Source organism: Trichoderma reesei, assembly GCF_000167675.1.
Source record: "Trichoderma reesei QM6a unplaced genomic scaffold TRIREscaffold_15, whole genome shotgun sequence".
Classification (NCBI taxonomy): domain Eukaryota; kingdom Fungi; phylum Ascomycota; class Sordariomycetes; order Hypocreales; family Hypocreaceae; genus Trichoderma; species Trichoderma reesei.
This window is the reverse complement of record NW_006711162.1, coordinates 467,858-493,203: the sequence shown is the minus strand read 5'-3', so window position 1 is coordinate 493,203 and position 25,346 is coordinate 467,858. Positions and strand designations below refer to the sequence as shown.

At 57.2% G+C, this 25,346-nt stretch overlaps 8 protein-coding genes across 8 annotated transcripts; 3 read left to right on the top strand and 5 right to left on the bottom strand.

The window, feature by feature from the left end:
* Nucleotides 1-3,462: 3,462 nt before the first annotated feature.
* On the top strand, nt 3,463-7,055 carry TRIREDRAFT_109330 (uncharacterized protein; the record flags this gene model as incomplete). Its single annotated transcript, XM_006967040.1, has 2 exons — nt 3,463-5,759; nt 5,819-7,055. 2 exons carry the CDS (start codon nt 3,463-3,465, stop codon nt 7,053-7,055), a joined length of 3,534 nt encoding a protein of 1,177 aa, XP_006967102.1.
* Nucleotides 7,056-7,638: 583 nt separating this feature from the next.
* Nucleotides 7,639-8,115, bottom strand: TRIREDRAFT_109329 (uncharacterized protein; the record flags this gene model as incomplete). The annotated part of the gene is made up of 1 exon (XM_006966944.1): nt 7,639-8,115. The coding sequence occupies one exon, from the start codon at nt 8,113-8,115 to the stop codon at nt 7,639-7,641; it is 477 nt and encodes a 158-aa protein (XP_006967006.1).
* Nucleotides 8,116-8,513: 398 nt separating this feature from the next.
* TRIREDRAFT_109328 (fungal specific transcription factor domain-containing protein) lies at nt 8,514-10,900 on the bottom strand (the record flags this gene model as incomplete). The annotated part of the gene is made up of 4 exons (XM_006966943.1): nt 8,514-9,201; nt 9,267-9,690; nt 9,799-10,538; nt 10,752-10,900. 4 exons carry the CDS (start codon nt 10,898-10,900, stop codon nt 8,514-8,516), a joined length of 2,001 nt encoding a protein of 666 aa, XP_006967005.1.
* Nucleotides 10,901-14,746: 3,846 nt separating this feature from the next.
* Nucleotides 14,747-16,125, bottom strand: TRIREDRAFT_122813 (uncharacterized protein; the record flags this gene model as incomplete). The annotated part of the gene is made up of 2 exons (XM_006966942.1): nt 14,747-15,348; nt 16,072-16,125. The coding sequence occupies 2 exons, from the start codon at nt 16,123-16,125 to the stop codon at nt 15,037-15,039; spliced, it is 366 nt and encodes a 121-aa protein (XP_006967004.1). The 3' UTR covers nt 14,747-15,036.
* A 1,036-nt stretch (nt 16,126-17,161) lies between these two features.
* On the top strand, nt 17,162-18,268 carry TRIREDRAFT_65156 (uncharacterized protein; the record flags this gene model as incomplete). The annotated part of the gene is made up of 2 exons (XM_006967039.1): nt 17,162-17,283; nt 17,365-18,268. 2 exons carry the CDS (start codon nt 17,162-17,164, stop codon nt 18,266-18,268), a joined length of 1,026 nt encoding a protein of 341 aa, XP_006967101.1.
* Nucleotides 18,269-19,137: 869 nt separating this feature from the next.
* Nucleotides 19,138-20,170, top strand: TRIREDRAFT_109325 (uncharacterized protein; the record flags this gene model as incomplete). The annotated part of the gene is made up of 2 exons (XM_006967038.1): nt 19,138-19,341; nt 19,430-20,170. The coding sequence occupies 2 exons, from the start codon at nt 19,138-19,140 to the stop codon at nt 20,168-20,170; spliced, it is 945 nt and encodes a 314-aa protein (XP_006967100.1).
* Nucleotides 20,171-20,732: 562 nt separating this feature from the next.
* chi18-rel1 (uncharacterized protein) lies at nt 20,733-21,767 on the bottom strand (the record flags this gene model as incomplete). The annotated part of the gene is made up of 1 exon (XM_006966941.1): nt 20,733-21,767. One exon carries the CDS (start codon nt 21,765-21,767, stop codon nt 20,733-20,735), a length of 1,035 nt encoding a protein of 344 aa, XP_006967003.1.
* Nucleotides 21,768-23,513: 1,746 nt separating this feature from the next.
* TRIREDRAFT_109323 (uncharacterized protein) lies at nt 23,514-24,831 on the bottom strand (the record flags this gene model as incomplete). Its single annotated transcript, XM_006966940.1, has 5 exons — nt 23,514-24,011; nt 24,132-24,239; nt 24,309-24,358; nt 24,457-24,530; nt 24,587-24,831. 5 exons carry the CDS (start codon nt 24,829-24,831, stop codon nt 23,514-23,516), a joined length of 975 nt encoding a protein of 324 aa, XP_006967002.1.
* Between the last annotated feature and the right edge of the window lie 515 nt (nt 24,832-25,346).

Sequence of the window (25,346 nt, the reverse complement as noted above, 5' to 3'; positions counted from 1 at the left end):
CAGAGTCATCAAGAATCCATCAACCGCCGGATTCGTCAGGGTGCAGCAGGTGATGCAATGCGGCACCGGGGGACGGTAACAAGCGGTTTGTACACGGAATACAGACCAGTTCGGATGGCAGGATGCATGCCGTTGACTGCATCATGTATGAACCCGCAAGCCCGACTGTCTGTAGAACCTGTGCTTAACACTGGACAGGTACTTGTATCTTGGCGAACGGGAGGTCATGTCCTTTCGCTGCCAATAGAGTATGCGCCTTTAGGTAGTATTGTTGTGACGCAGTCGTAGCAGTAGTTGTATATGCAGGTATTTAGTCTTGCTCCATGATGCCCTCTCTTAATCACGGCGGCCTAACCTGCAATACCTGCAATACATATCCAGAATAACCCTCATTGGTTGCCGTCAACAGCACACAACGGCGGTATATTGCTCTCCATGTGAGCCATTCTCGGCATCAAGTCAACAGCAACGCCATTGACTGTGACTTATTAGCGAAAGGAAACTGGCATTTCATAAACACCACGACTCTGGTCCAAACCACCACCCACCAAACCACCATCACCACCACCATCACAACCACGATTCCAGCCCAACGACACCCCCCCGAAAAGCAACCCTGCACGCGCCCGCTTTTTGGTTACACGCATTGCATCTGCGGCGACACGATGGGGACGCACAGCACAGCGCACAGAAATAAATTGGGTGCTCCGCCGCCTCACATGCGCGTATGCATGCAGCCTGTGATGGCACAGGCATGTGTCTGTCTGTCTCTTCTGCACATGCATTTGTGCTGCCAAATTGACGATGGATGGATGGATGGATGGACGGACGGGCGACTGGCTGGTTGCCTCTTGACACTCACCGCCAGAGTTGTCGCTGCTGAGTCTTCCCCAATCCCGTCCATTTCGTTCATCTTGAGGTTCCCTCGATCTTGCTGCTTTGCTTTGCCTTGCTACTTTCGTGTCCCCCCCCCCCCCCCCCCCGACGAGGACATTCTGAACGGAGGGTTCAATACCAGGGGTCCGTCTTGAACTAGTAGCATCAAGCAGCAATGAGACAACATACCTCAGAGAAGCAACATGCAATTGTCGATTCCAGCCATTGGCATTCTTGTCCCAATTTCCGGCCCCATTGCCCCGAATCGGGCGCCTGGTCCAGCGGTGAAGCAAAGCAGCGCAGAGCAGCGCAGAGCAAAGCCGATGCTGCCACTGGGCGCGTCGACTCGGTTATAATGCGTGCATCATCTCTGCGTTAGCCCGTCCAGCGCATCTGGCTGCGACCGGGGTCCCTGGTTCCTGAGGGGTTCCCGCTTGTTTGCTGCTGTTGCGAGCGACTTGTGGTGCGACTGGGGGGGCAGGCGGCCAGACTGGCAGAGCAGATCGCCAGAAGAGCCCGCTGTCGCACGGCAGAAGCGGTTCTTGCTTCCCTGTGGTTTGGGTTGAAGAGGGAGGGAGTAGGCGGTTGAGCGAGTGATGGCTGGCCGGTACAAGATGGAGTCGTCTGTTGCTTGGTAGGTAGGTAGTATGTGCTGCTATGCTCGTTTGTTGCCTCTGCATTCATGTTAATTGTCCATGCGAATGATGAGAGAATAGAAAGTTTCAGGTCGTCAGACGTGGAAATTGGAGGAAGCAGAGGCGACGGATGAGTATGTTTGATGGTTGGGAGCTCAGCTCTTCTCTTTTCTTCTTCTTTGCTTTTTCTGCCGTTCCGGTGCCTCGCCTTTTTTGACTGTCTCGCGTGGAGCCGTGTTCTGTTTGAGCTTCAAGTGATGTGAGCCAATCAAGGGGCAGATCCAGGCGAGACAGGCATCAGACATGCACGTATGAGGACAATTACAGTACAGGTGTCCAATGAACGTGCATGAGGACTGTCAGTCAGTGCAAATGCATTGCCCAGATGCCCCCCCAAGATGATGGATTGGGCGACCAGAGATCATAAGGTAAGGTAAGGTACCTAAGGTTGAGGTAGGCACCTTATCGGTTGGCCTGCGTGCGAGGCTGGTAAGGCTCGAGCGCCATCGCATGTCACGACTGGGCGAGATCGAGTCGCTCTGCACGGCGCATTGGATGCACGGATACCTGGCGCTCCCTGCGCGGTACCCGGCGAGCACGGGCTGATTACCGCAGGGCAGCCTTATCGCGCAAGGACAGACCTGGGCAGCTTCCCCGCATATTGCGCTGGGAAGCTCCTGCGTTGGCGCCAAGCAGCGACTTGCCCCAGGATCCGCTAGTAGTAGCAAAGACTTGATGGGTTGATGACTAGCACAGAGTGGCTCCAGAAGCCCAAAGCCACTGATTCTTGTCTCTGATTTCCGCCACTTTTTCTTCACAAGAGCAAGAGAATCACCACTCGACGCCGCTGAGGGACAAGATCTCGCACAATAACCTCTTCGACGAAAAGCAGAAAATACGGAAGAAAACTCCATCTGAGTGTGCCAGAGACGACACTCGCCTCGACTCGACGCAGCTGCCACTTGCGAATCATACATCTCAGGCCACCAACAGGAGAAACCGCCAGCCTCGACTCATCACGAGCATCACGGCTTCACGACCTTGCGCCTCTCCAACCAAAGCTTCAATAATCCCTACAGTCATAGAGGCATCATCATCATCACACGACAGGCACAGAAAAAAACCAACCAAAAGAACACAAATCAAAACAAAGCGCAGCACCACCGCACCAAACAAAGCGCATCCCGGTTCCCCACCGCCTCCTCCTAGGGGTCTTCTCTCGCTGTCCTTGTCTCCCCTCCCCTCCTCTCCAAATCCGTCCTCGCGCATCTCGTCACGCTCCGGCAAGGGGGGGAGCTTGGATCCCTGCACGGCTGACTGGCCTCTGCCGTGCGTGTCACTAATTTTTTTCTGATTTTGCTTTATTTTTCTCGCATCTGCAAACCTCCCTCTGTGACATCTTACCTGTTACTTTCCGTGCCTGAACGCTGCCGTCGCGCTGGGCGAAGCAGAAAATAGGAGCCTGTGCCAAGCTGAAGGCTTCCAGTCTCTAGCGCAGGGCGGAACCTCGTGCTGTCGGTGGCTGGCCCGCTCTCCCACCGTCTCTTGTCTTTCGCTCGAGACATTGACCGATTCGAGGTGGGCGCCTCAGCCTTTGGCGCTGTCTCGACTAGCCCAGACTCGGCCTCACACCCCGGCTGCGAAAACTCGGCTCGACGCCCTGCCAGACGGCAGCTGCCGGGCGCATGCGTACAGGCCAGGCCAAGGTGCAGCGACTCGTCGACTCGGCTCTGGACGTGACGCTGCGGAGGCGCGGCATCTGGCCAGATCGTGGCATCCTTTGACGCTTGACCGAGATTCTCTGCCGGAGCCTCACCTCGCCCAACCTTCGCGGCCATCAGGGGCGGCGCTCAGCTCCTCTCAGGCTACCTGAGCTTTTCTGTGACTGATCGTCGCTGGATCGCTCCGCCCGGTCGGAATTTTCGAGCTAAGCAGCCAAAACTTCGGCACTATGGATCCAAGACGGTCGCCAGCTCTCTACAACCACAACCACAACCAGCACCAAAACCACAATCCTCCAGGCCCTCACAACCCCAACCAGCACCAGAGCCATCGCCAGCACGGCCACCGAGGACAGCACTTCCCCCTGCCGCCGACCTCGACCACCGCGACGACGGCCGCGCACGCAGTCCCCGTCTCGGCGCCGTCGCCAGCCTCGCATCGCATCCCCAGCCCGGCCTATGCCCACCAGCGCCGCATCTCGGACGCGCCCTACCGCTCCTCCCACGTCCGCGACTATCCCGAGCCCAGCCATAGCCATAGCCATTCGCGTGCCCAGAGCGCCTCGTCCCTGCCTACTGCTCGCGAGCTGAGTCGCAACATGCCGCCGCCCACGTCGCCCCCCCAGCAGTTGGGGCAGCAGCAGCAGCAGCAGCAGCAGCCTCAACAACAACAACAACAACAGCAGCAGCAGCAGCATCACCAGCAGCCTCCTCATCCCTCGCAGCCTCATCCCGTCATGGGCTACGGCCCGCCGCCTCCTCGACCGCCTCCCGTCGCCGTTGGGCCGCCCAGTGCCTTCCCGTCCGGTCGCGACCTGCCCGCTTTGAGCTCCATCGCCCGCGCCGGCTCCGTGTCTGGCGGCAGCTCCATGTCCATCTCGTCCATGCTTGGTGGCCCGCCTCCAGCATCGCGAGACGCCCAGCCCCCGTCCGCGCCGCCCCAGCACTACGCATCGCACTCGGCCCCAACCTCCGCATCGACCTCGGGCCCAGGCTTTGCGGCCGCCATCCAGGCCTCGCCTCGAATGCACTCTGCATCCTCCGATTACCCTCCATTCCGACGGCCTCAAACCCCCGAGCTTCAGCGACCGTACGACCCCCGAGCAGCCGCTGCACCCTCCCCTCGAGGCCCCTACGCCACGACACCCGACGTCCAGCGATACGGCACACCGCAACAGCAGGGGCAGCAGCCACCCTATCACTCGCGACACCCTTCGAGCTCGACCGACCCGTCTAGAGATCCTGCAAGGATGTCTGGGGCACCACCGCCTCAAGCGCAGAATCCTTCTCAGTCAAGGCCCTATGGCAGTATGGCGCCTCGGCCGATGGAAGTTGGAAGGGTACCTGGTGGTCCCGACGACGGTTACGGTCGGCGGGAGGCCGCGGGTCTTGAGTACGGCGAACGGGCTGGCTTGCGGCCTTATTCTTACGACGATCGATACAGGGCCGAAAGAGAGAGGCAAAACGCAATTGGGCTGGAGCAGCAGCAGCAGCAGCAGCAGCAGCAGCAGCGCGAACGAGAAGGGCGCGAGCGGGCTTATTCCGGAGGCGATCCGAGCCGACATCCTCTGGCGCCGCATGACCAGCCACATCATCGCGAACCCCCGGCCCACCAATCTGCCCACTACGGCGCCGCCCCCCCTGCCGAGCTCCTCGACCGCCGCGACCCTCGAGACCCCCGCTGGGGACGACCTGAGCCAGAGGCCAACTACAGGGCAGCCCCGATGGACCATCAGCGACCGCACCCAGACTATCCTCCCTCATCTGGACCCTATGCGCCTCACGCCTCGGCATATCCCACGGCGCCTCCAGAGCGATTCCCACCAACATCTCATGCCGCATACCCCCAGAGCGCCCCAGGTGTCGCCGGCCCGCCTCAACCTCACGAGTCTCCCGATCGAGCTCGAATGGAACTCCATCACCATTCGCAACAACAGCAACAACAACAACAACAACAACAGCATTCGCAGCAGCCACCCAGGTCACGACCTCTTGATGACGTGCCTCCCCCTCTATCGTCCGCGCCATTTCCCGGCGGCGGCGGCGGCGGCCATCCGTTTGACTCGGCACGAAACAGAAATATCGACGATCCCTCCGGGCCTGGTGTTCACCAGCGCAATCTGCTCGCCATTCAAGAAATCAACCGCAAAGGACGGGTTTCTCCGCTCCCGCAGGCCGTCCAGGGAGCGCAGCCTCAGCAGCCGGGACCCGCCGCAGAGCCAGGCATTAAGAGCGAGTTTGGCCGCATGTTTGCGGGCATCGGCAGCGGCGTGGGAGGCGTCGGTGGCCTGTCGAGCCCCGTCACCTCTGCCCCCATGGTGCAGTACATCAACGCAGCGCTGGCCAAACGCGACGAGACCGAGAACCCGGCGCCGGAGGCTGGGCCAGAGGGGGCGCCAAAGGCTCAACGGGGCCGGAGGCGCAAGCTGAATACGGAGGAGAGCCGCGACGACGACAGCTCCGGCAGGATCACACCGGTAGGGCGTGGCGCAAAGCGGGTTAGGGGACATGCGCACCACCATCATCAGTAAGTTTGCGCAAGAGCAAACCAAGCATTTGGGTCAAAAGGCGGCTAACAATTCCCAGTCACCACCACCACCATCACCATCACGCTCCCGAGGGCACCGCTTCACCGACCGTCGCGGTTACCACGCTGAAGAGCTTCAAGGGCGCGACGCCCATGGCTTCGCCGACAGAAAAGATGCCCAACGCTGCGCATCACCACCATCACCACCACCATACGCCGCGAGCCGCGCAGCCGGCACAGGCTCCGAAAACTGCCCAGAGCCCTCCGACGGCGATTCCGCCCAAGCCGCGGACGATTGTATCCTCCAAGGCGGTGCTGGAGCAGGTTGCTGGCCATCCCCGTCACCACCTGGGCGACTTCATCTACGAACCATGGCTGAAGCCCGGAAGGCTGCTCCCGAGCACGCCTACACACCGGGGCTTTGCATCGAACCCGAAGCCGCTGCCGTATGAGCTCATTAAGGGCAAGGAAAACTGCACGCTGACCGTCAAAGTGTCGCGCGTCCACCTGTCGCCGATTGCCCGGGAGGAGATCACCGCCAGGGCGTTTCTCTGGGGTACGGATGTCTACACGGACGACTCGGACGTGGTGGCGGCCTGCATTCACGGGGGCTGGATCAGGGGAGAATGGACCGAAGATGTCGACACGTCTCTCCTGGACCTGGATCAAGGCTCCAACGGGGAGACGAAGCGGCGCAAGGCCAAGAGCCTGGACAGCGACATGGTGAACGCCACGTCTGAGGGACTCATCACGAGGCCTCCTCCCACAGGCCCGATGCCCACCCCACCCGACCGCGACCTGCACGTTACCGTCTTGATACTGCCCCGACTCGTCAAGTACGCCTCGTCCACGCGGTACGGTATTACCAGCCGCGAATTCGGCGGCGAGTACGGGTCACGACACGCCATCCACGACGGCCTCAGCTACATGGTTAAGAGCATTCGCTGGGTGCAGAACGGTGCCCAGCCTCAGGCCAGGCTGCGCGGGAAGGGCAGGCGGGAGCGGATGAGGGAGCAGGCAGCCAACTATGTCCTCATTGCGGGACTGGGCAAGGATGCAGCCGCGGACAGCAAGCCCAGCCTGGGGAGCGAGATTTCTGGCAACTGGGCCAAGAGGAAGAACCTAGACGAGGCGCCCGAGGCGAAGCGTCGCCACAGCGAAGGGAACAAGGAGAATCAGCCGGACGACAAGATGAGCGACGCTCCAGCGGAGGAACACGAACATGAGCAGGAAAAGGACGTGGAGATGGGGGATATGGCGGGCGAAGAGAAGGCGGTAGCGGCCGAGGAAAAGTAGCCGCTTTGTTTTGCAAACGATTCCTGTTTGTCTCTTCTCCTTCTCCGTCGTCTTGATGGGGATTATGTCGAAGAATTTAGTTCTACTTGGGATGGAAAGGGAAAAATTCTCGGGAGTAGGGGACATGGTGTGTTTGGAAGGGGGGGGGGGGGCGGAAAGTAAAATAGCGAAGGCAAAAATCTCTTTGGTTGTTTCTACTTTATGGGGGCGCGGTGGGATCTACACTGTATAATCGAATGTCCTTGATCTTTCCAAGGCTACTGCTTGTTTCTTTCGCCTGTGTTGATGTATTATGATTTTGTACTTTTGTTTTCCTTAAGGCTACCTAGGTAGGAAGGGATACCCTCTCAGCTCAAAGAGTATGATGATGTGGGCATTTGATGGTGGTAGTAGTAATAGTACATGCTTGCAGCTTCTATCCTGTTGTTGTACATTGTCGTCTTTTGCGGCGCTGGCATCCTCCCCATCCACGTTTCAATACCTCGTCCTCTCGAATCCGTTCTCTCCCACTCCCATCCAATCTCCTTTCCCCCCTTCCTTATATCCTCAATCCTCACGCTCCTTTTTCATCATTTCCACAGACTCAGAAATCCGTCACCCGCCCATTATAGCTCCAATCCCCATTCCCACCCCACCGCAAAGGCTCATTCTTCGGCCCCCCGACCTCTCCCGTCTTGGGATTGACATTGCCCTCAAACTCGGGTTTCGCGCCTCGAAACAGGCCCTGATTCAGCGTCGTTCCATCGCCCTTGTCCTTTGCAGCAGTGTTTATGGTGGAGGAAGAAGATGAAGATGGGGAGGATGTGTGGCGGAGGGCTTCGGTGGCTGGAGGAGAGGACTGCTGGGTTTCTTGAAAGGCGGAGGATACGGCGGCTGCGCGCTGGAGGCGTTCGAATTCGGCTTGTTGGGCGGCGGGGAGTTTGGGGGGCGAGGGGCGGGAGGAGAATGTTGATGAGGAGCGGAGGGTGGTGGTGCGGATGATGATGGAGGAGGAGGAGGAGGAGGAGGAGTTGATGGTTGAGGAGAGAGGGCGGAGGACGAGGGGGCGGAAGGGAGGCATTGCGTGATGCTGTTTTTTTTTTTTTTTAGGTTGCTATTGTTTTTGTTGTTGTGGTGGTGGTTTGTTTGATTTATTGGTGGTTGTTGGGAGGTGTCGAGACTCGTTGGATTGAGGTGGATGAGGGTGATGATGTGAGGGTTAAAGGTTGGTGGCGATGACGCTGGTGATGGGAGTTGAGTACCTACTATCCAATGCGGAAGAGGTTCAGGTACCTAGATAGCCGAGGTTTAGGCTGTGCGGGTGGTGGGGTCTGCTGTCTGCTGGTGTCTATTGGTGAGTAGAGGGGAGGCTCTACAGCTGTATAAGTCTGGCTACCTACGATTAAGATCAAGACAGACCTCGATTCAACAATAGCAAACGAAAAGACATCCAATGAAGAAAAAAAACGCCCAGGCCCCTTATTCAGGCCGTAGCCACTCAAACGTATCCAGCAAGTCAAAGCTGAAAAACGAATTCAAATCCGCCCCCCAATCCTCCACGCTCCAATGCCCGCCGCCCCCCTCCAGCAAGTTCGTCTGCACCGGCATCTCGAGCGCCTGCTCCAGCACCCTCCTCACCACCCTCTTCACCCTGTAGCAGATGTCGTAATTCGGCGAGCCCGGCCCAACCCAGTCCAGAAACGCCGCCAGCATCCCCAGCTTCTCGACGACGAGGGCCTTTGTCGCCGCGGGACTCAAGCCCTCGTGCGTGGCCGTCCCGCGGAGCAGCTCCATGCACAGGACGCCTCCCGCGGGCGCGGCAAAGCACGTCGTGGTCCATTCGACGCAGTCCTCGACCGTCTTGAGGCGGTTCTGGTGCGTCCAGAAGAGGTGCGCCAGCGTCACCATCTCGAGGCTGATGGCGAAGAGGCGCGAGGGCGCGGCGTTATCGTCGTCGTCGTCGCTGGAGCTGGAGCTGGAGCCGTCTGGCTGCTGCTTGCTGAGGAGGCGCTCGATGAAAAAGAGGTTCTGCAGGTGCTCGAGCCAGACGAGGAGCCGCGCGTAGAGGTCGCGGCCCGAGATGTCGGGGTTGCTGACGTCTTGGGGCCGGTAGAGGATGCAGGGCGGGAAGCTGGCGACGATGTGCATCTCTCGCCTCTTGAGATTGCTGGATCTCTGATCAGCGTCTTTCAAGTGACGATTCAGATACTCATGCGTGCACGAAATACTCACAGAAGCGCCAATCTCCCCCCGGAATCCATGCTCTGCAGCGCAATCTCGAGAATCTCGTCCCTCACATACGCCAGCATGGCCCTCGCGCGCAGCGTCGTCGTCGTGTAGAGCTTCCCATCCATGCTCCATCCATTCTCATCCACCCGGCAGTCTCTGTAGTCAGCCGACGGACTGTTGCTCGAGAAGAGCATCTCGTCGCTCATGTCCAGCGGCAGCGGCGTCGACGAGAAGCGCCTGCTGAGGAACGCCGGCCGGCCCGTGAAGGTGGCGGTGACCTTGTCGTGCGTGAAGATGGCGGCAAAGAGCTGGCGCTTGACCTGGGCGGTGACGGAGCAGTCCATGGGGTCTGCGCCGGGCGAGGCGTGCAGGCCGAGGTAGGTGGTCAGGGCCATGAGGTCGCCGTGCGTCCGCCAGTATTGCATGCCTAGGTAGGTAGGTAATGAAGATAGTGAGCAGATGAAAGGTATCATCATATCATATCGAAAGGGGGGGGGAGTCATCAATGGTAGCAACAGACAGCCCTCTTTCTTACCTGCATCTCCAGAGATGTTGGACTCGAGCAAGCTGTGCCCGAGCACGAGAAAGGCCAGCAACATGTTGCTGCTGGCCGCCTCGCGACACAGCTCGATGCACTTCCACGCAGCCGCCTTGTACTGGCGAACAAGCTGGCTCGGGTGCGCGCGATGCAGCACCGCGCAGTCGCCGCATATCGCCGACCGTTCAGGCAGCCTCCGCGCGCCGCCGGCCCAGAAGATGAAGAGCAGGCCCAGGGACTCCCAGCGCAGATTCGGCCCCGAGTACCCGTCGAACCAGGCCTGCGCGTCCGTGTCAAGGTCCTCGGCGAGGGAGACGGCGCCGTTGCGACACACGGCCAGCGACATGCGCCGCAGCTGCTCCTCGTCCCGCGGCTCGCGATCCAGCGCCGTCGGCCCAAACGCCGTCCACAGGCTCTCGTTCAGCCGCTGGCCCGACAGCCAGTTCCAGCCGCCGTAGAAGCTCGAGTAGAGCCTGGCTAGCAGCTTGGACGACGCCCTGTCGGGGATCTGGCGCAGCACGCTCAGCGCAACCTCGCCCATGAGCGGGAAAGCAACCTGAACCTCGAGGCCTCTCGGCGGCAGCATGGCGTCCGGGTCAGACTCGCGCTTGTCCGCCGCCGCCGCTGCAGGGAGACTCTTTTGCGCCTCCTCGTAAAAGGCCGAGAAGCTCGTCGCGCCGAGATAGCCAATGTTGCACTCGGGGCCGTGTGTCTGTGTCTGTGTCTGTGGCTGCAGTCTCCCGTTATCATTACTACTACTACTACTATTGTTGTTGTTGCTGCTGTTGCTGCTGCTGCTGCCAACGGGAACCGACGCCGGTCTTGACAAAGGCACCGCCGCCGATGGTCTTGTTGTTGTTGTTGTATGACTCCCGCCATGGCCGCCGTGATGATGATGATGATGATGATGATGATGGCCTGCCTGGCCTGGCTGGGCGAGATAGACGCACTTGTCCGGGATGCCGCCGCGGCGACAGCGCGAGCATATCGGCGTCCGATGGTCGCAGGCGACTTTGCGTCGGCGGCAGGGCTCGCAGGCCTGCGGGCGGCCGTTTTTGCGCTTCGGGGCGCTGCCGAGGAGCGAGATTGAAGTGTCCATTATATATATATGTATATATCTCACACGGATGCCATGAGACCTCTCTATGGGCAAGTAAGTACAAATGGAGAAACGAGTGAGATGAGACCAGGTTGTTTGTGTAAGGTAAGGTAGGTAAATACATGTGAGTATTTACACTTATTGACCGGGTTCCATCTCATACTGCTGGGAATGGTATCATCGGCCTCATCTTTGTGAATTAGTCATCCATCCAGTAGACTGCTCCGAGAGTCCGTACCTACACGGAGTTTGCTAACAGACAGGGATCAATTATTTGACGAAGAGAACTGTCAGTAGAGGACGAATCATGTTGAGCCAGAGACTTTATTTCAATTTACCTCTGCTCTTCCTCAAGCCCAAGTCGAGAGATGGGTGAGACTTTGAGTCCATAGAGGTAGGTAGTTGCTTTGGCTTCTACTCAATCTACCCCAACTGCCTTTTTTCTACCCCAATAGGAAACTTGAACTCATCTACCACTACAGTTAACATTCCGAGCATTCGAGTCATGGTTAGCAGAAAGTGATGGGCACATTGAAATAGCGAATTCGACGACATGTTTCACGATAAATGGGCACTTCCTCATGCTGCGTACAAGTATTTAAACCCTCTCCATTTACGTGGACAAAGGCTCAACCTTGCTCGCTAACACTCCAAAGTAGAAGCATATCGATCAACGGCCTCGATACACGGCCCAACCGCATCAAACAAATGCGACTCCCGAAACAGCTCCGTAAACAGTCGCAAAACAGAACAAGCCATATGCCGAATCGTCTCCCCATTCCACTCGTCATCCCCCACCGCAGGCTTATAGAACGGCGTCTCCTTCAACATCCGCGCAACAACCCGGATCAACACCCTCTCCTCGTCCCGCAAGCACCCGCTCTCCAAACAACTCGCCCTCTGCAGCCATCTACTCAGAAACAGGGCGCATTCCAGGCTCGCAATGCTATGGATGATGCTCCAGGAGAAGATCTGCGTCTTGGACGCATACTTGATGCCCATCCGGACCGGGATGCTCAGGGCGTGGGCGCTCTGCAAGACGGCCGAGTATAACCGCGGCGAGCGCTCTGGCAAGGGGCACTTTTCGAAAGCTGCCGCGATGGCTGCTGGATCCCTGCTGCTAAAGTGACGACTCGAGGCCATGCTGCTGAACGCCAGCCTTATCCAGGCGATGCGGAAGACGGCCGTGGCGTTGAATCCCAGCGGTGCCATCTGCGCAATGGGCTGCGTGGTTGAATCCCGGCTCGAGGCCCAGCCGGTGTCCCAACGACAGAGTGCCCGCCTGAACTTCAGATAGACGTCTTCTGGTAACGGTATTTCGTCAGGGTTCGTACAGCCCGAGCCCAGGTGTACCAAGGAATCCCTGGTAAGCTGAATCTGCTGCACCAAGCCATGGATCGAGACCAGGTTCCCAAACGCAGAGGTGCGATGGCTGGTATTTCGAGACTCGCTGGGGATGATCAGGTCCAAGTAGTAGTCGCCAAAAGTGCCAGATAATGGAGGATGACGGCGTCGTGCTTCCTCCCACTCTGACGCCGTGGAAGCCCACCAATGAGCCTCATGCTGCGGCATTTGGATCGACCATATCTCGCGAGCCATGAGCCGCGGTGGAACGTCATAGAAGATGGTATGCAGGTTGAAGAGGATAAATGCAATAAAGACGGTTCGTCGACGCCCTTCACTCTTGATCCATTGCTGCCATGTTCCATCCCCAGGTGCTTCCTCTGAGCTCAAAAACCCCCCTTGCCGCAAATAAAGTGCGACTTGTTCAGCCAAGCGAAAGGCATCGGGCAGCAGGTTCTTGTACTCCCACGAGCACAAAGACATGCAAATTATCATGGCTTGTATCGTCTCAATGGCCAGGGGCGCTTCGTTGGTCGAGGTCACCGCAGGATGTGCCATGCCTTGACTACATGTAGCTGGCCTTGCCCGTACTGCGAAATTGTGTGCCGCCTCCGCTACGGCCGCTGCAGTCTTGTCGAGTCTCGCGTCTATGATGCTCTTCGCAGCGTAGTATAGCGACAAGGCCGACTCTGCTTCGAACCGATATTGAGCGCCCATGGCGGCTATCGCAAAGACAAGCTCCAGCGGCATCTGACCGAACCGCGTGGTGGAGAGATGTAGAAATGGTTGGTGCAGGTTGAAGCTGGAGTAACCTTCGATGTACCTGCTCATCGTGTGTTTTGAAGGAAGCTGAAAGTCAAGGGGCAGATTCGCGGCGTGTTCCCGAACTGAAAGAGAGATTTCGTCGTAGTCTTGGCTAGTCATGTAGCACGGGTTCCTTGAACATGGGAGCCATGACGCGATAGTCTGGCTATTATCGGTCGCTGTGTTGGGACCTCTGGGACGAGGACGTACCGTGGGACCATTGAGAGGCCGTGGGTTCAACAATGCCGAGGCGCACGGCAAGTCATCCTTCCAGATGGATTCCTCTGTCCTGTTCGAGATGTCGCTATTTGGCGTTGTCGACAGAGAGGAGGTCAAGCTGAGCGAAGGCGCAGTATCAAAAGTCGGAAAGCTCATGGAATACTCGGGACTAAAGAAGGAGAGATCAAAAGGATTGGGCTGCAGTTGAAAGCTATCCCAAAGCATGTCCAGGTTATCTGTAAGAGCTGCTGGAAGCAATTTCGAGGCCTCGAGAGGAGTAGTCTGCGAGTCACCACCAGCAGCCTTGGACTCATCTTTTGCTGCATTGCCCAGCACGGCAGGTCCAGGACTGTCGACGGATTGTCTGTCCCGACTCGACGAAACGCTGGGGCTCAGCGGCCCGTGTCCCTCCTCCTTGGTCAGCTTGACATGCCGCGAGAGCAGGTCCCTGAACCAATGCAGGTCAGCACAAAGCCATTTGGACACCTGTTCCCCGAGCAATAACAATGAACAAGACTTACTGACGCGAAAAAGCCCGTCCGCATATGCAGCCATGGGGCTTCTCCTTGGTATCTACCCCAAATCCGCCAGGTCAGCTCAGCCCTCATCAAGACGAGTCTCGAGGAATCGCCCTACGTGTTCTCTCATGGCGACGCAAGTGCTCGGTCCTCGGAAAAGTCCTGCTGCAGTATCTGCAGGGAGGCACTTTGACCTTGTGCCGCATCTTCTCTCATGCTTGCTTGTCTTGCGTCTTACAAGGTGGACGAGCGAAGTGCAACATTGAATCTACCCCAACTCTTCTGGGAGTCAAGGTCCACTCGGCGTGTCAGCCAAAGATTGGTGGCACGTGACGGCTGTGCGCCATATGAAGTCCAGGAGTTGTAATAACGTTAATACAACAACCACATGCGTCAGCGGTCAATTGAGGATGACGAGCTTGGCCATGCATCAAGTCACCTTCAAGTCTAGTCCTCTACTCCTATAAGCCCATGCTTATGCAACAGATATCCCCTCATATATACCAGCATCTAGACTCAAGTTCTTCACATCGTTCCTCATCCCCTGAGCCAACTCGAGCCATGAAGGGCGTCATCTAGATCACGTCTTATCCCGGAGACGGCATCAGGAGGATCTTCCTGCGGCTCTGAAGCGGCGTTTCCAAGTAGCTGCATCCTATATTCACGTTGAAAGGGCTTGACAACCCCGGGCAGTAAACGGTGGCTCTTCGCTTGAGATGAGTATCTTGAATAGGACATCATTGCCCTGTATGAGTGGCATTGCTACATCGCCGATCGCTTGCTGCTCATACTGTCAAGCCCCAAGTCGACAAGAGCCCTCGATACAGCTCTTCAGCCATTGGCTTGACACGAGCGGATGCATTGAGTGATTGGGAGGCGTCATTGAAGCGGCCGCTCACGAGCAACATGATCAGGGACATCCTGTGCTGTCAGCCACTGCTTTCGTGCTGCCGAGTAGAACGGGGCCAGGACCATTTGGTCATTCGGATATCAATTGACACGAGATGAGAGTCTATCGTCATATGTTGCTTCCATTTCTGGTGCCGTCCGCCCATTGCTCGCAGAGCAAGTGAGCCTGCCGACAAACTCACTCATATGAAACCAACATCTATCCGCAATATACGCAATCAAGCGCAACCAGCAGGAGAACGCAGCCACCAAGCAATTTATGTACATGGGCAACCCAAAAAGCCAAAAGCACGCCGCTTTTTACCATTGTTTTTTTCTTCCTCATCTGCCATCCACGCCCGCTCACTTGGACGCAGGCAAGCTGAACCCCATCTCCGACCAGGACTCAAACTCCTTTTCAATCGCCGCCAGCTCCTCCTTGTAGCGGTCAATGTTGAGCTGGTACGTGTTGAGCGCCTCCTTAAGCTGTTCGTCCGACTCCTGCTCAGACGCCGCCGCCGCAGCAGCAGCAGCGTCGTCCGCCGAAGAGGCCGCCCCGTCCTTGTCCGTCACCATCTTCTGCTCCTCCTCCTCGAGCTTCTGGAGCAGCAGGCTTTTCCGCCGGCGTGTCTCCTCGAGCCACTCCAGGCGGGCGTCTGTGATCTTGTTGGACATCTAGAGACACACACACACACACACACCGCAACGTCAGTACACATGAAGCGTTTTAGCAGTCACAGCAAGCGCCGATAGCAACCGCTGTAGCCACCGACTGGAAGGAATTTACGTCTTACTTTGGTCTTTTGTAGCTTTGGAGGGGGTGCCTTTCTCTCTTTGTTTCCCTTTCGCAATCTCCCGTACGTATAATACTTCTGTAGAGCCAAACGGATGATATGGAAGTTTAAGGTATGGAAAAGGGTTAGCCTGAGGGTCTCATTCGCAAGCTGAGAGGATCCCGCCCGATTGCCCGATTTTTGTGTGGCTGCTGCAAGTGGCCAACCAGTGGGACGATGAAAGGCGGCCAGGGGGGGGGGGTTACATTGAGAAAAGGGGGGGGAGGGGGGAAGGGATGGATGCCCAATGGCTCGAGCGGGAGGGACGACGCGCATCAAATGGTCCTACAATATGGGCGATTATGCAGCATGTGAGGCATGGGAATAGTGGAGGCTTTGCATTGAGGAGGAGGTCGAGCGCTGGGAGGGGCCAAACCGGAGCAACGCGGGACGGATTCCTGTTGGTTTGGCCCCATGAAGCTATCGAGCTCGGATAACAGGACTAGGGGACTAGGTAGTACTACGGAGTATAGAGCACAAGTAGGTAATACTAGTCGAATTGGCCGTTCAAGCGTTTGGTCCCGCAGTTGCTTGTCTCCTCCTCAGTCGTGGGTGGTTTGCCAACTTTCAAGGACCGGATTCTAAAGCCCGGCCCGAGCCGTGCAAAGAATAGAGGCATGTTGCTGGCGACAACGGCATGTGATTGTTTTCTGCCAGACCAGACTTCTTATGTCTATAACCAACTACTTCGTGCAACCAGTCATAGTAGTAGCTTGAAGTTGCGGGCAAAGACTGCCAACATACGATGCTGTAGGTATTTGCTAGGTAGTCTGCGCGGTTACATTCAAGCATCAACTCATTAGCCTATCATAGGCACCTCCCTGACTCACTCAAAAAGGAGAGCCAGTAAAACGAGCCCTATGCAGCTACTACATGCTTTCGCATTGCCTCTAGCATTGAAAACGGTCAAGAAAATTTCAAGCTCCGTCTTCATCGCTCGACTGCTCATGTCCAAGATCAAACGGTCATCGAGATCCTTAGTCTGCCGCATCTCTCTCACCGACAATAACCCAGATCTACCAAACCCCGAGGCTCCCCCGGAAAAAACAGGGCTCAGTTCCTCGCCTGGCGTCCAAAGAGGCTTTGTCCACCCAGGCTAGCCCTCTGCCTTATATCCATCGCAGACCGACGCCGAATGAGGCAGCGCAGAAGCGACCAAAAGTGCCGCGCGAGAACTCTCTTTCCTTCCTGCCCTATCACGCCGTTCAACAGGCACATGCGCTTTCGAAGCCGCTCCAGCAGAGATGCCGAATCGCCGGCTAAGCGCGGCGGCGATCTTGGACACCTGCTGAATCGGGCATGCAGGCCGCGGGGGGAAAGATTGATCAAGTCTACCTTGTGGTCGAGATAAGGCCTTTGATACGACCACGAGAGAGCAAGAGAGCCATGGAGTTTTTGGGAATAGAGGAGAAGGGAACGAGGGAAAAAGACAATGGCCGGACTCGCTGGCGCGTTCTGCTTGCTCGGCTGGAGATGCGAGACAGTGAGAGGAACGGGGTGAAGTCGTATAAGATGGCGATGCCCGTCCTTGTTCCTCGTCGTCGTTGAGTCTCCGTGATATCAGTGAGGAATCTTGACTCCATCTACGCAACAGTCAAAGTCGAGCCAGTAGTTGGATCCCGGTTCTCAAGACTCGCCTCAACATAATGCCTTCCATGTCAAAGATTGCCTTGGCGACTCTGGCCACGCTCCAGGGCGCCCACGCCTGGGGAGTCCTGGGCCACGCAACCGTCGCCTACGTGGCCCAGCACTATCTCAACGCAGCCACGGCCTCATGGTGAGCAGACTGACACTTATTCATCACTGATGATGATGAAGATGACGACAAGTTCATCCACTGACAATCTTAATACTTCAGGGCCCAGGGAGTCCTCAACGACACGTCCAGCTCGTACCTGGCCAGCATCGCCTCCTGGGCCGACACCTACCGCACCACCGCGGCCGGCAAGTTCTCGGCGCCCTTCCACTTCATCGACGCCCAGGACAGCCCGCCCAGCTCGTGCAACGTCGACTACGACCGCGACTGCGGCAGCGCCGGCTGCTCCATCTCCGCCATGGCCAACTACACCCAGCGCGTGGGCGACGGCCGGCTGTCCGCCGCCAACGTCGCCGAGGCGCTCAAGTTCCTGGTGCACTTTGTCGGCGACATGACGCAGCCGCTGCACGACGAGGCGTACGAGGTCGGCGGCAACGACATTGCCGTCAAGTTCCAGGGCTACAACGACAACCTGCACGCCGACTGGGACACGTACATCCCCGAGGCGCTCATCGGCGGCGACTCGCTGGCGGATGCCCAGTCCTGGGCCAGCTCGCTCGTCAGCGACATCGCCTCGGGCGCGTACAAGTCGCAGGCCGCGGGCTGGATCAAGGGCGACACCCTCGGCGATGTCATCGGCACGGCCACGCGCTGGGCCAGCGACGCAAACGCCCTCGTCTGCACCGTCGTCATGCCCAACGGCGTGGCGGCCCTGCAGCAGGGCGACCTGTACCCGACCTACTACGACGCCGTCATCGGCACCGTCGAGCTGCAGATTGCAAAGGGCGGCTACCGCCTGGCCAACTGGCTCAACATGGTGTACGCGTCCAACATTGCGAAGCGCGAGGCGGGCTCTGTCGACGCTCGGGATGCTTCGCCTCTGCCTGACCTCTTGGGGCGAGACTTGCTGCCGGCTGCTCGCCCTGCTACCCGCGCTCAGCTTGCGAGGGCGGCCATGGAGGGTTCGTGTTGCGGAAGTGGTCGGGAGCACGAGCACAAGCACTAGATGCGGTGTAGATGAGCCTGAAGGTGTAGAAGACGTGTAAGGAGAGGAGGAGGATGTATAGAGTTGTAGACGTCGTAAGATATGGTGTATATATCCAGTGAAAGAGAGATAGAACAAAAGCAATGGCTTCTTGACAATGTCCCCCCCTGCGAGTTCACGTGCAACTACAAGACTTGATGATATACATGAAGGATCTGACAGGCAAGGAGAGAGAACGAGGCGACTATTGAGGGGCATCGCGCATATATCGAGTATTAGTCGCCATCTAAGTAAATACTAGAGCCTCGGACAACCCCGGCAACACAGTAACCAAAACCAATAAGCCTCAGAGTCACAACGAAATTGATAAGCCTAAACATCTCGGCTAACGCTGAGAGCATCACCACTCCTCTACCATAACAGGATCCATCTGTAGACTCCGCAACGCACTCTGAGTGAGGCCGTGTCCGAGCCCCATCTCAGGGCTACCGAGAGTGACCGTTCCTTATCCTGGGACTGTCCACGCTCTGAGTCGCCGATCGAGTCGAACTGTCGCTTCTGGGAAACTTGTCACGCAACATGACATCAAAGCCTGTATCCAGTCCCGCGCGTGAATCCCGAGTCCCCCATGCGTAGCAATGATCAGCGTCCCAAACATACATAGGTAGTAGGGCGCATCAAGCCGTGGCCGACGGACGCGGATCACCGGAGTCATTCCACGGCTCCGGACCGGAATCCCCAGAGCATCCCGGGGATCGCTACCATGCCTTGACGCCTTGGTGTTACACTCTCAAAATGGATCAAACTGACGATATAAACAAGAGTTCGAGCAGACTGGCATGCCTCAATCACCCCATCCGTTCCGTTGCAGTTGGGATCCCGTCTTCATCATGGGTCTCCTATCCTCGTTTGCCTCGACCAACACTGTCCAGGTATACGCCCTTCCCACGGGGTGGGTTCACCTGCCCGACCGATGGATCTGGCAAGACGGCGACGACGACATTGTCAAGGTGCGCCAGCGTCTTCCCGACTACAGCTTCCTCGTGCGCCATCCCTCGGGGAAGAACATCTTGTTTGACGCCGGCCTGCCAAAGGTGAGTGTCCTCAAGGCTCACGCAGAGTCCATTTACCGACGAGAAATTCCATCTCCGGACATTAAATCTCAAATAACCATTTCTCCAGAACCTGGACGTCATCCCTCCGCTCTTCCGCTCCATCAGCCACATCTTCGAACCCCAAGTCCCCAAAGACGCCCGCGACCTCCTCTCCGAGGGCCCCGTCTCCCCAGACTCCCTGAGCGCAATCGTCGTCAGCCATATCCACTACGACCACATCGGCGATCCCTCTCTCTTCCCCAACGTCCCCTACATCGCCGGCCCGGGCACAAAAGCAGCCGCCCTGCCCGGATACCCCGTCGACCCCAACTCGGCGATGCTGAGATCGCTGCTCACCCGCGAGAATTACACCGAGCTGAGCCGGACCGAGGACAAATGGATTCCTCTCGGCCCGTTCCCGTATGCTCACGACTTCTTCGGCGACGGCAGCTTCTACATTGTCGACGCGCCGGGACACCTCCCCGGCCACGTCACCGGATTGGCCCAGACGGGCTTCGACGAATGGGTCCTCATGGGCGGCGACTGCTGCCACGCTCGCAGTGTTCTCGATGGAAGCCGCCCGCTCAGCCTCGACGGGTGTCCAGGCGGGACCAGCATGCACCAGGACGTGGACGAGGCGATCAAGTCCATGGAGAGGCTTCGGAAGCTGGACCAGGACGACACCGTGTTTGTGGCCCTGGCGCATGATGCCACGCTGGATGGGAAGATGCCCGTGTATCCCGCGACTTTGAACGGATGGCGGGAATCGGCATGGTGGGCGTTCATGAAGAGCGAGAGGGAGAAGACACGAGCACGATCTGCACTATGAGGCTGATGATGCATGGTCGAGCACACACACAGGGAGGCTCTGTCATGTGCCGTGTACTACTAGGACTTGCATACAGCCATCACATGCCACTCACCCAGTCCCTCCCTACCTACCTACCTACCTATGTATAACCTTGTACTATAGGAAGATGACAAGTCCCAACACCAACACGAGCCTCGCCCGTTTCACTACTCAAAATGTATACATAGATACACATCTCCACGACCTTGATCCCACATCCGTCCATGATCGTCCAGATCCTTTCCTCGATCGTCGCTCAGCTGATGCAACCTTGCGCGCCATGCTGCAACCCCCTGCAGCCACGCACTTACACTTACGTCTAAGCTTGCTTCAACCCAACAACAACAACAACAACAACAACAACAACAACAACAACAACACGCACACTCACATTTCCATACTGTCGTCATAGTCTTTAGCAGACATTATTCCAAGTTTGTTAACACAATACTGAATATCAATTCATGCTCTCATCACACAGCCTATATACAAAAACCGCCCTTATACTCTTTGCCTATTTCCCCCCTTTGTCCCCCCTCCCTTAAGCATTCACCATAGCATAATAGTTAATGCTAGGCCTCTTCACAAAGCTCTTGTTGTCCGCCGCCGCCGCCTTGACGCTCTCCTCATACGCACCCGTCAGCCTCGCCGCATCGTCCTCCGTAATCTTCAGCTCCGGCACCAAGCCCGGCCTCAGAATCTCCGTCACAATCTGCGCCCACTCCCACGGCTCCGCGGTGCCGCCGGGCAGGCTGTTGAAGTACTCCCAGCCCATGACGCCGCCAATCTGGCCGTACTCGCTCACGAGCGAGACAATGGTGTTGTTGAGGCTGCTCGTCGGGATCCAGCCCGCGCCCTCGGGCGTCGTCAGCTGGCCGGCCACCACCTTGGCGGGCGCGAACCCGTTGGCCACGATGCGGTCGTAGTCGCTCGTGTCCGCCATGCTGCCGAAGCCGCTGTAGAACTGCGTGTTGTACCAGTCAATGTCGTTGCCCTGCGTCTGCTGCAGCGCCGTGTAGCTGAAGCCGGACAGGTTGCTGCTATCCTCGAGCGCCGACGCGACGGGCGCCAGCGTGATGAGGAAGTCGGGCCCGAAATCCGCCCGCAGCCGCGCAATCAGCCGGTCGATGCCCTGCTGGCTCATCGGCTGCTCGACGTCCAGGTCCATGCCCTCGAGCTGGAAGTTGACAATGGCGTCCCTCAGCTGCCCGTAGTAGTGCTCAAACGTGGCCGAGTCCGGCGAGTCGAGCGTCTGCGTGTTAAAGGACCCCGGCGCCGCGCCGCCCACCATGCCCATGACCTTGACGCCCGCCTGCTTCATCGTGATAGTCTCGTTCCACAGCGTGTAGAAGTGCGGGTCGTCCGGCGGGAAGTCGTTGAGGTGCACCACGCCGCCTTGGTTGATGTGGAACGAGCACACAATGAGGTGCGTCAGCGCGATGCCCTTCTCCGTGATGAGCGGCAGCATCGAGATGGGCCGGTTGCTGCTGTCGTGCGTCGTCTGGAAGTACACAATCAGGCGAGGCAGGTCCGTCGGCTCGGCCCGCAGCTGCAGCTCCTTGACGGGCACCGCCATCGACAGCGTCGCCAGCAGGGACGCCAAGTAGACGGACGCCTTCATCGTGAACAAAGGAGGGGGGAGGCGGAGGGGGTCGGAGGAGGGGGGGCAAGGGCAGGGAGCAAGTCAGAAAAGAAGAGACGGGGTGAAGCCTCTTACAGGACGATACATATCCCTATCTCTATAGACACATCAGTAGCGGGACAACTGACACTTTATACTTGTAAGCACCTTCCACATGATTTCTCCTCGCCCTCCTTGCATCCCCCATACCAGTTAGCTACTTGTAGTAGTAGCAGTACCTAGTATCATCACTCCCGCATAATGCGTTGCTCCCTGCTGATGCCACTCCCCCAGTCATAAAAGCCGCCGCATCTACTACCTACCTACCTACCTACCTACCTAACCCGTCCGTGCCCACCATATCCGTGATCTCACTCCCCCCTCCAGTCAAGGCAGGTATATTCCACTCCCTTCATTCTGCCCCCCCAAACATAACAGCATTCAACCATCATCCATACAATACCTGTATAAGACGTCCACCATACAAGGCACTCATTCGGCCCTATAAGCTCGCCAAGGAAACCTCCATTCCCCTCTCTCTTCTGCAAAACCCAGAACCCCAAGAATAGGAAACCCACCCAGGAGCGCCTCTTCAATCATACTACTATGTATGTAAGTATTACTCCCCCCCCCCCCCCCCCCCCCCCCTTCCCCTCCCGGGAAGAAAAAGAAATCAATAGTCCGCAAAAGAAAAGCACATGTACCGTGGCATAAACAAGATTCCCAATAAAAGAGCCTTTTTAGCCATGCTTTGTGATAAGTTAAAAAAAAATCCCAGCTTCTCCCTTGGGAATACCTCGGACGTCTCTAATCCATGCAACCTTCCCGTCTCGGCAATGCGCCAAGGAGGGGGGGGGGGGGGGGGGCAACTCGCAACCTGACCTGAAAGCCCCCAAGGAAACCAGCCTCCGTACGTTCCGTCCGCAAACGGAGAGACAGAAAAGCGAAAGAGAAATAAAGGACAAAAGAGGCAGATAGGCGGACGAAGAAGAAGAAGAAGAAGAAGAAGAAATAGACATGGAAAACAAAATAAGAAACACGCGCTTTTGCCGGGTCTCATCCGTCCGAGTAATGAGGGAGTAGATGGGCAAGGAAGAGCCGGCTGTCGTCTGATAGGACGAGGCCGGTTTATGCTTGGGCCAAGGTTGCATCTCGTGCTTGAACCTTGTGGTCCAGAGTCCAATTAGCCGTCGCCGCCAACTTTAACCTCGACAATGGCGCCCGTCCGCCGGGGCGCCATCGCCATGGCTGGCTAGTAGTTCTCGTACATAAACAGAGGCAACAGGGGGGCAACATGGCCGGCATTCTTCGCACCTGCGTTACTACTACTACTGTATTAAGGCCAAGCATCACAAAGCGACGGTTTGCTTGCCCGAGAGCGGCGTGAGACAATGATATAGATCGATCGCACTGGACGCTCGAGACCTGCCCACCAATCCCGGTCCTCGGTTGGCCGTGATCCTTGTAAGTCTTGGACTGCAAGTGTTGGAGCACCGGGGTCTGGACTCTATCCTGTCTTGGAAATACTACCTCGCTGTTTCGCTACAATATCAATGTCTCACACTAGATACAAGATGTCCCATCGGTGAAAGAAAAAGAATCAGGGAAAGACTATGCGAGGCAGACGGAAATAGACAGAGGCCGAGAGTGAGTAGAGCAAAAGTGAGAGCAGAGAGAGAGAGAGAGTACTGCCGCCCGTGCCTATAGCTCCATCGCAGCCTTCCTCAGCTTGTCCGGGATATTCAAACCATGAGGTTGCACCTCGAATTTCTCCAAGAGCTTCTCCAAGACCTCGCACGACAGCTTTACCGACTTGACCATTTCTTCATACGCTGAAGACAGAAGCGAGGGGGCTTGCACCTCCCCCCTCATGAGGGCAGACAGGAGCACGCTTTGGGCCTCGAGCTGCACCAGGGTCGTCTGATTCTGCCTCCAGATTTTGCGTAAGAGGACGACGTGGGCGAGCTGGATGCCGAATCCGCTGGGATATGTGTCACTAACCGGTAGCTCCGTTGCGGTTTCGCCGTCACTTTTCCCGGCAGCTCCTTTGCCGCTGTCTGTCTTGTTGCCACGATGCTTCGGCTTCTTGCCCTTCCGCTTCTCTTTCCTTTCTGCCTGCTCCATCTCCTTGCGCATCATAGCCCGTTCTTCGCGTTCGTGGGAGCGATGAACGGAATAGAGGACGTTAATATCAGCCAACTGCCAACAAAGATTCATGTACACCGACGCCGTTTTGTACAGCCTCCGTTGAGCCTGCTCCAGTCGAGGTGCCATTGTATAAGCAAATGTCACGTCCTGTCAAGGGCGTCGTTAACTCACCTCCAGTGCTTCAGCCGGATCCTTGATACCCCCGAGAAGAGCTTGTAATGCATAGTGGCGGGCAAGTCGTAGTTGCGATGAGACGGTCTCGGTGGGCGTGCTGCCACCCTGTCATCTCGTCAATTCCCTGTGACTCTTTGCGCACAGTTTGTTCGGAGAACTCACCTATGTGCACACTTTGCCATCGTAAACACACTCGAGACAACCCTTGGCCCCGTTGTCCTTCCCTGCAGTCACGTCAGCACAGCAAACATGACGGACAGAGGCAAACAACGGGCCGCCAGTCAGTCAGTCAGTCGCTCAGTCAGTCAGTCAGCACACATACAGATGTAGTTGAGGCAAAGTCGCGTAGGATCGCCATCTTGGATGAAAAACAAGCACCGTAGGCAGGGCGCCGCGCTGGAGACTGTCAATACCAACCAGCATCTCTGAGTGTACGCCGACGGACGACGCACTTCATTGCTAAGCGGCTCATGGAAAAGCAAGGGTCACGGAGATTCACCATGCCAGCCCATTTCACCGAAGTTGTGTCCGGAGATGCCTCTGCCGCAGTTGCCTTGTGGTGGTTACCGAGATCCAGCGTCAGGAGCTTGGGATCCTCGGAACCTGGGGCCGTGTTTGCAAGGACAAAAGCTTGGCTGTGGGCTGTGGCGAAGATTTGTAGGTTGTCAGATGGCGAGGGTTGGCTAGAGGAAGGCATGGTGGCCGGCGGAAAGGGGGACTGTAGTATTATAAATACAAATAGACGCAAACTGAAAGAGAGCGGGCGAGGGTCGAACGACGTAATGATATCTATGATGCCTTTATGAGACCAGACTTGGTTTACCAGATGGGGGAGAGAAGTTGTCAGCATGTGCTCGCTGTGATGTGCTGGGCGAGTACCTACTAACGTAGTGGCATGCAACTGCCTCTTTACACGGCCAAGTACAAGCCTTCTCCCATGCAAGAGACAAGACCCTCACTTCCTCCTGCGCGCTTAAAGCAGCTTGTATAATGCCCTTCCGCTTACCGAGGTGGCTTTGTTCTTACCATCACGCTCGGAACTCTGCGGATTCCTCATCGCATTGGCCTATATTAGGTAGATACCTAGTAGGCAACGTTCACCAAACAGGCGGGAAGAGGAGAATGTGTAAAAGTAGGTACTTGCATGATATACTGCGAACCTTCAGACTCTTCGATAACTATACCAAGAGCCTTCTAAGGTTGAGCTGCTAG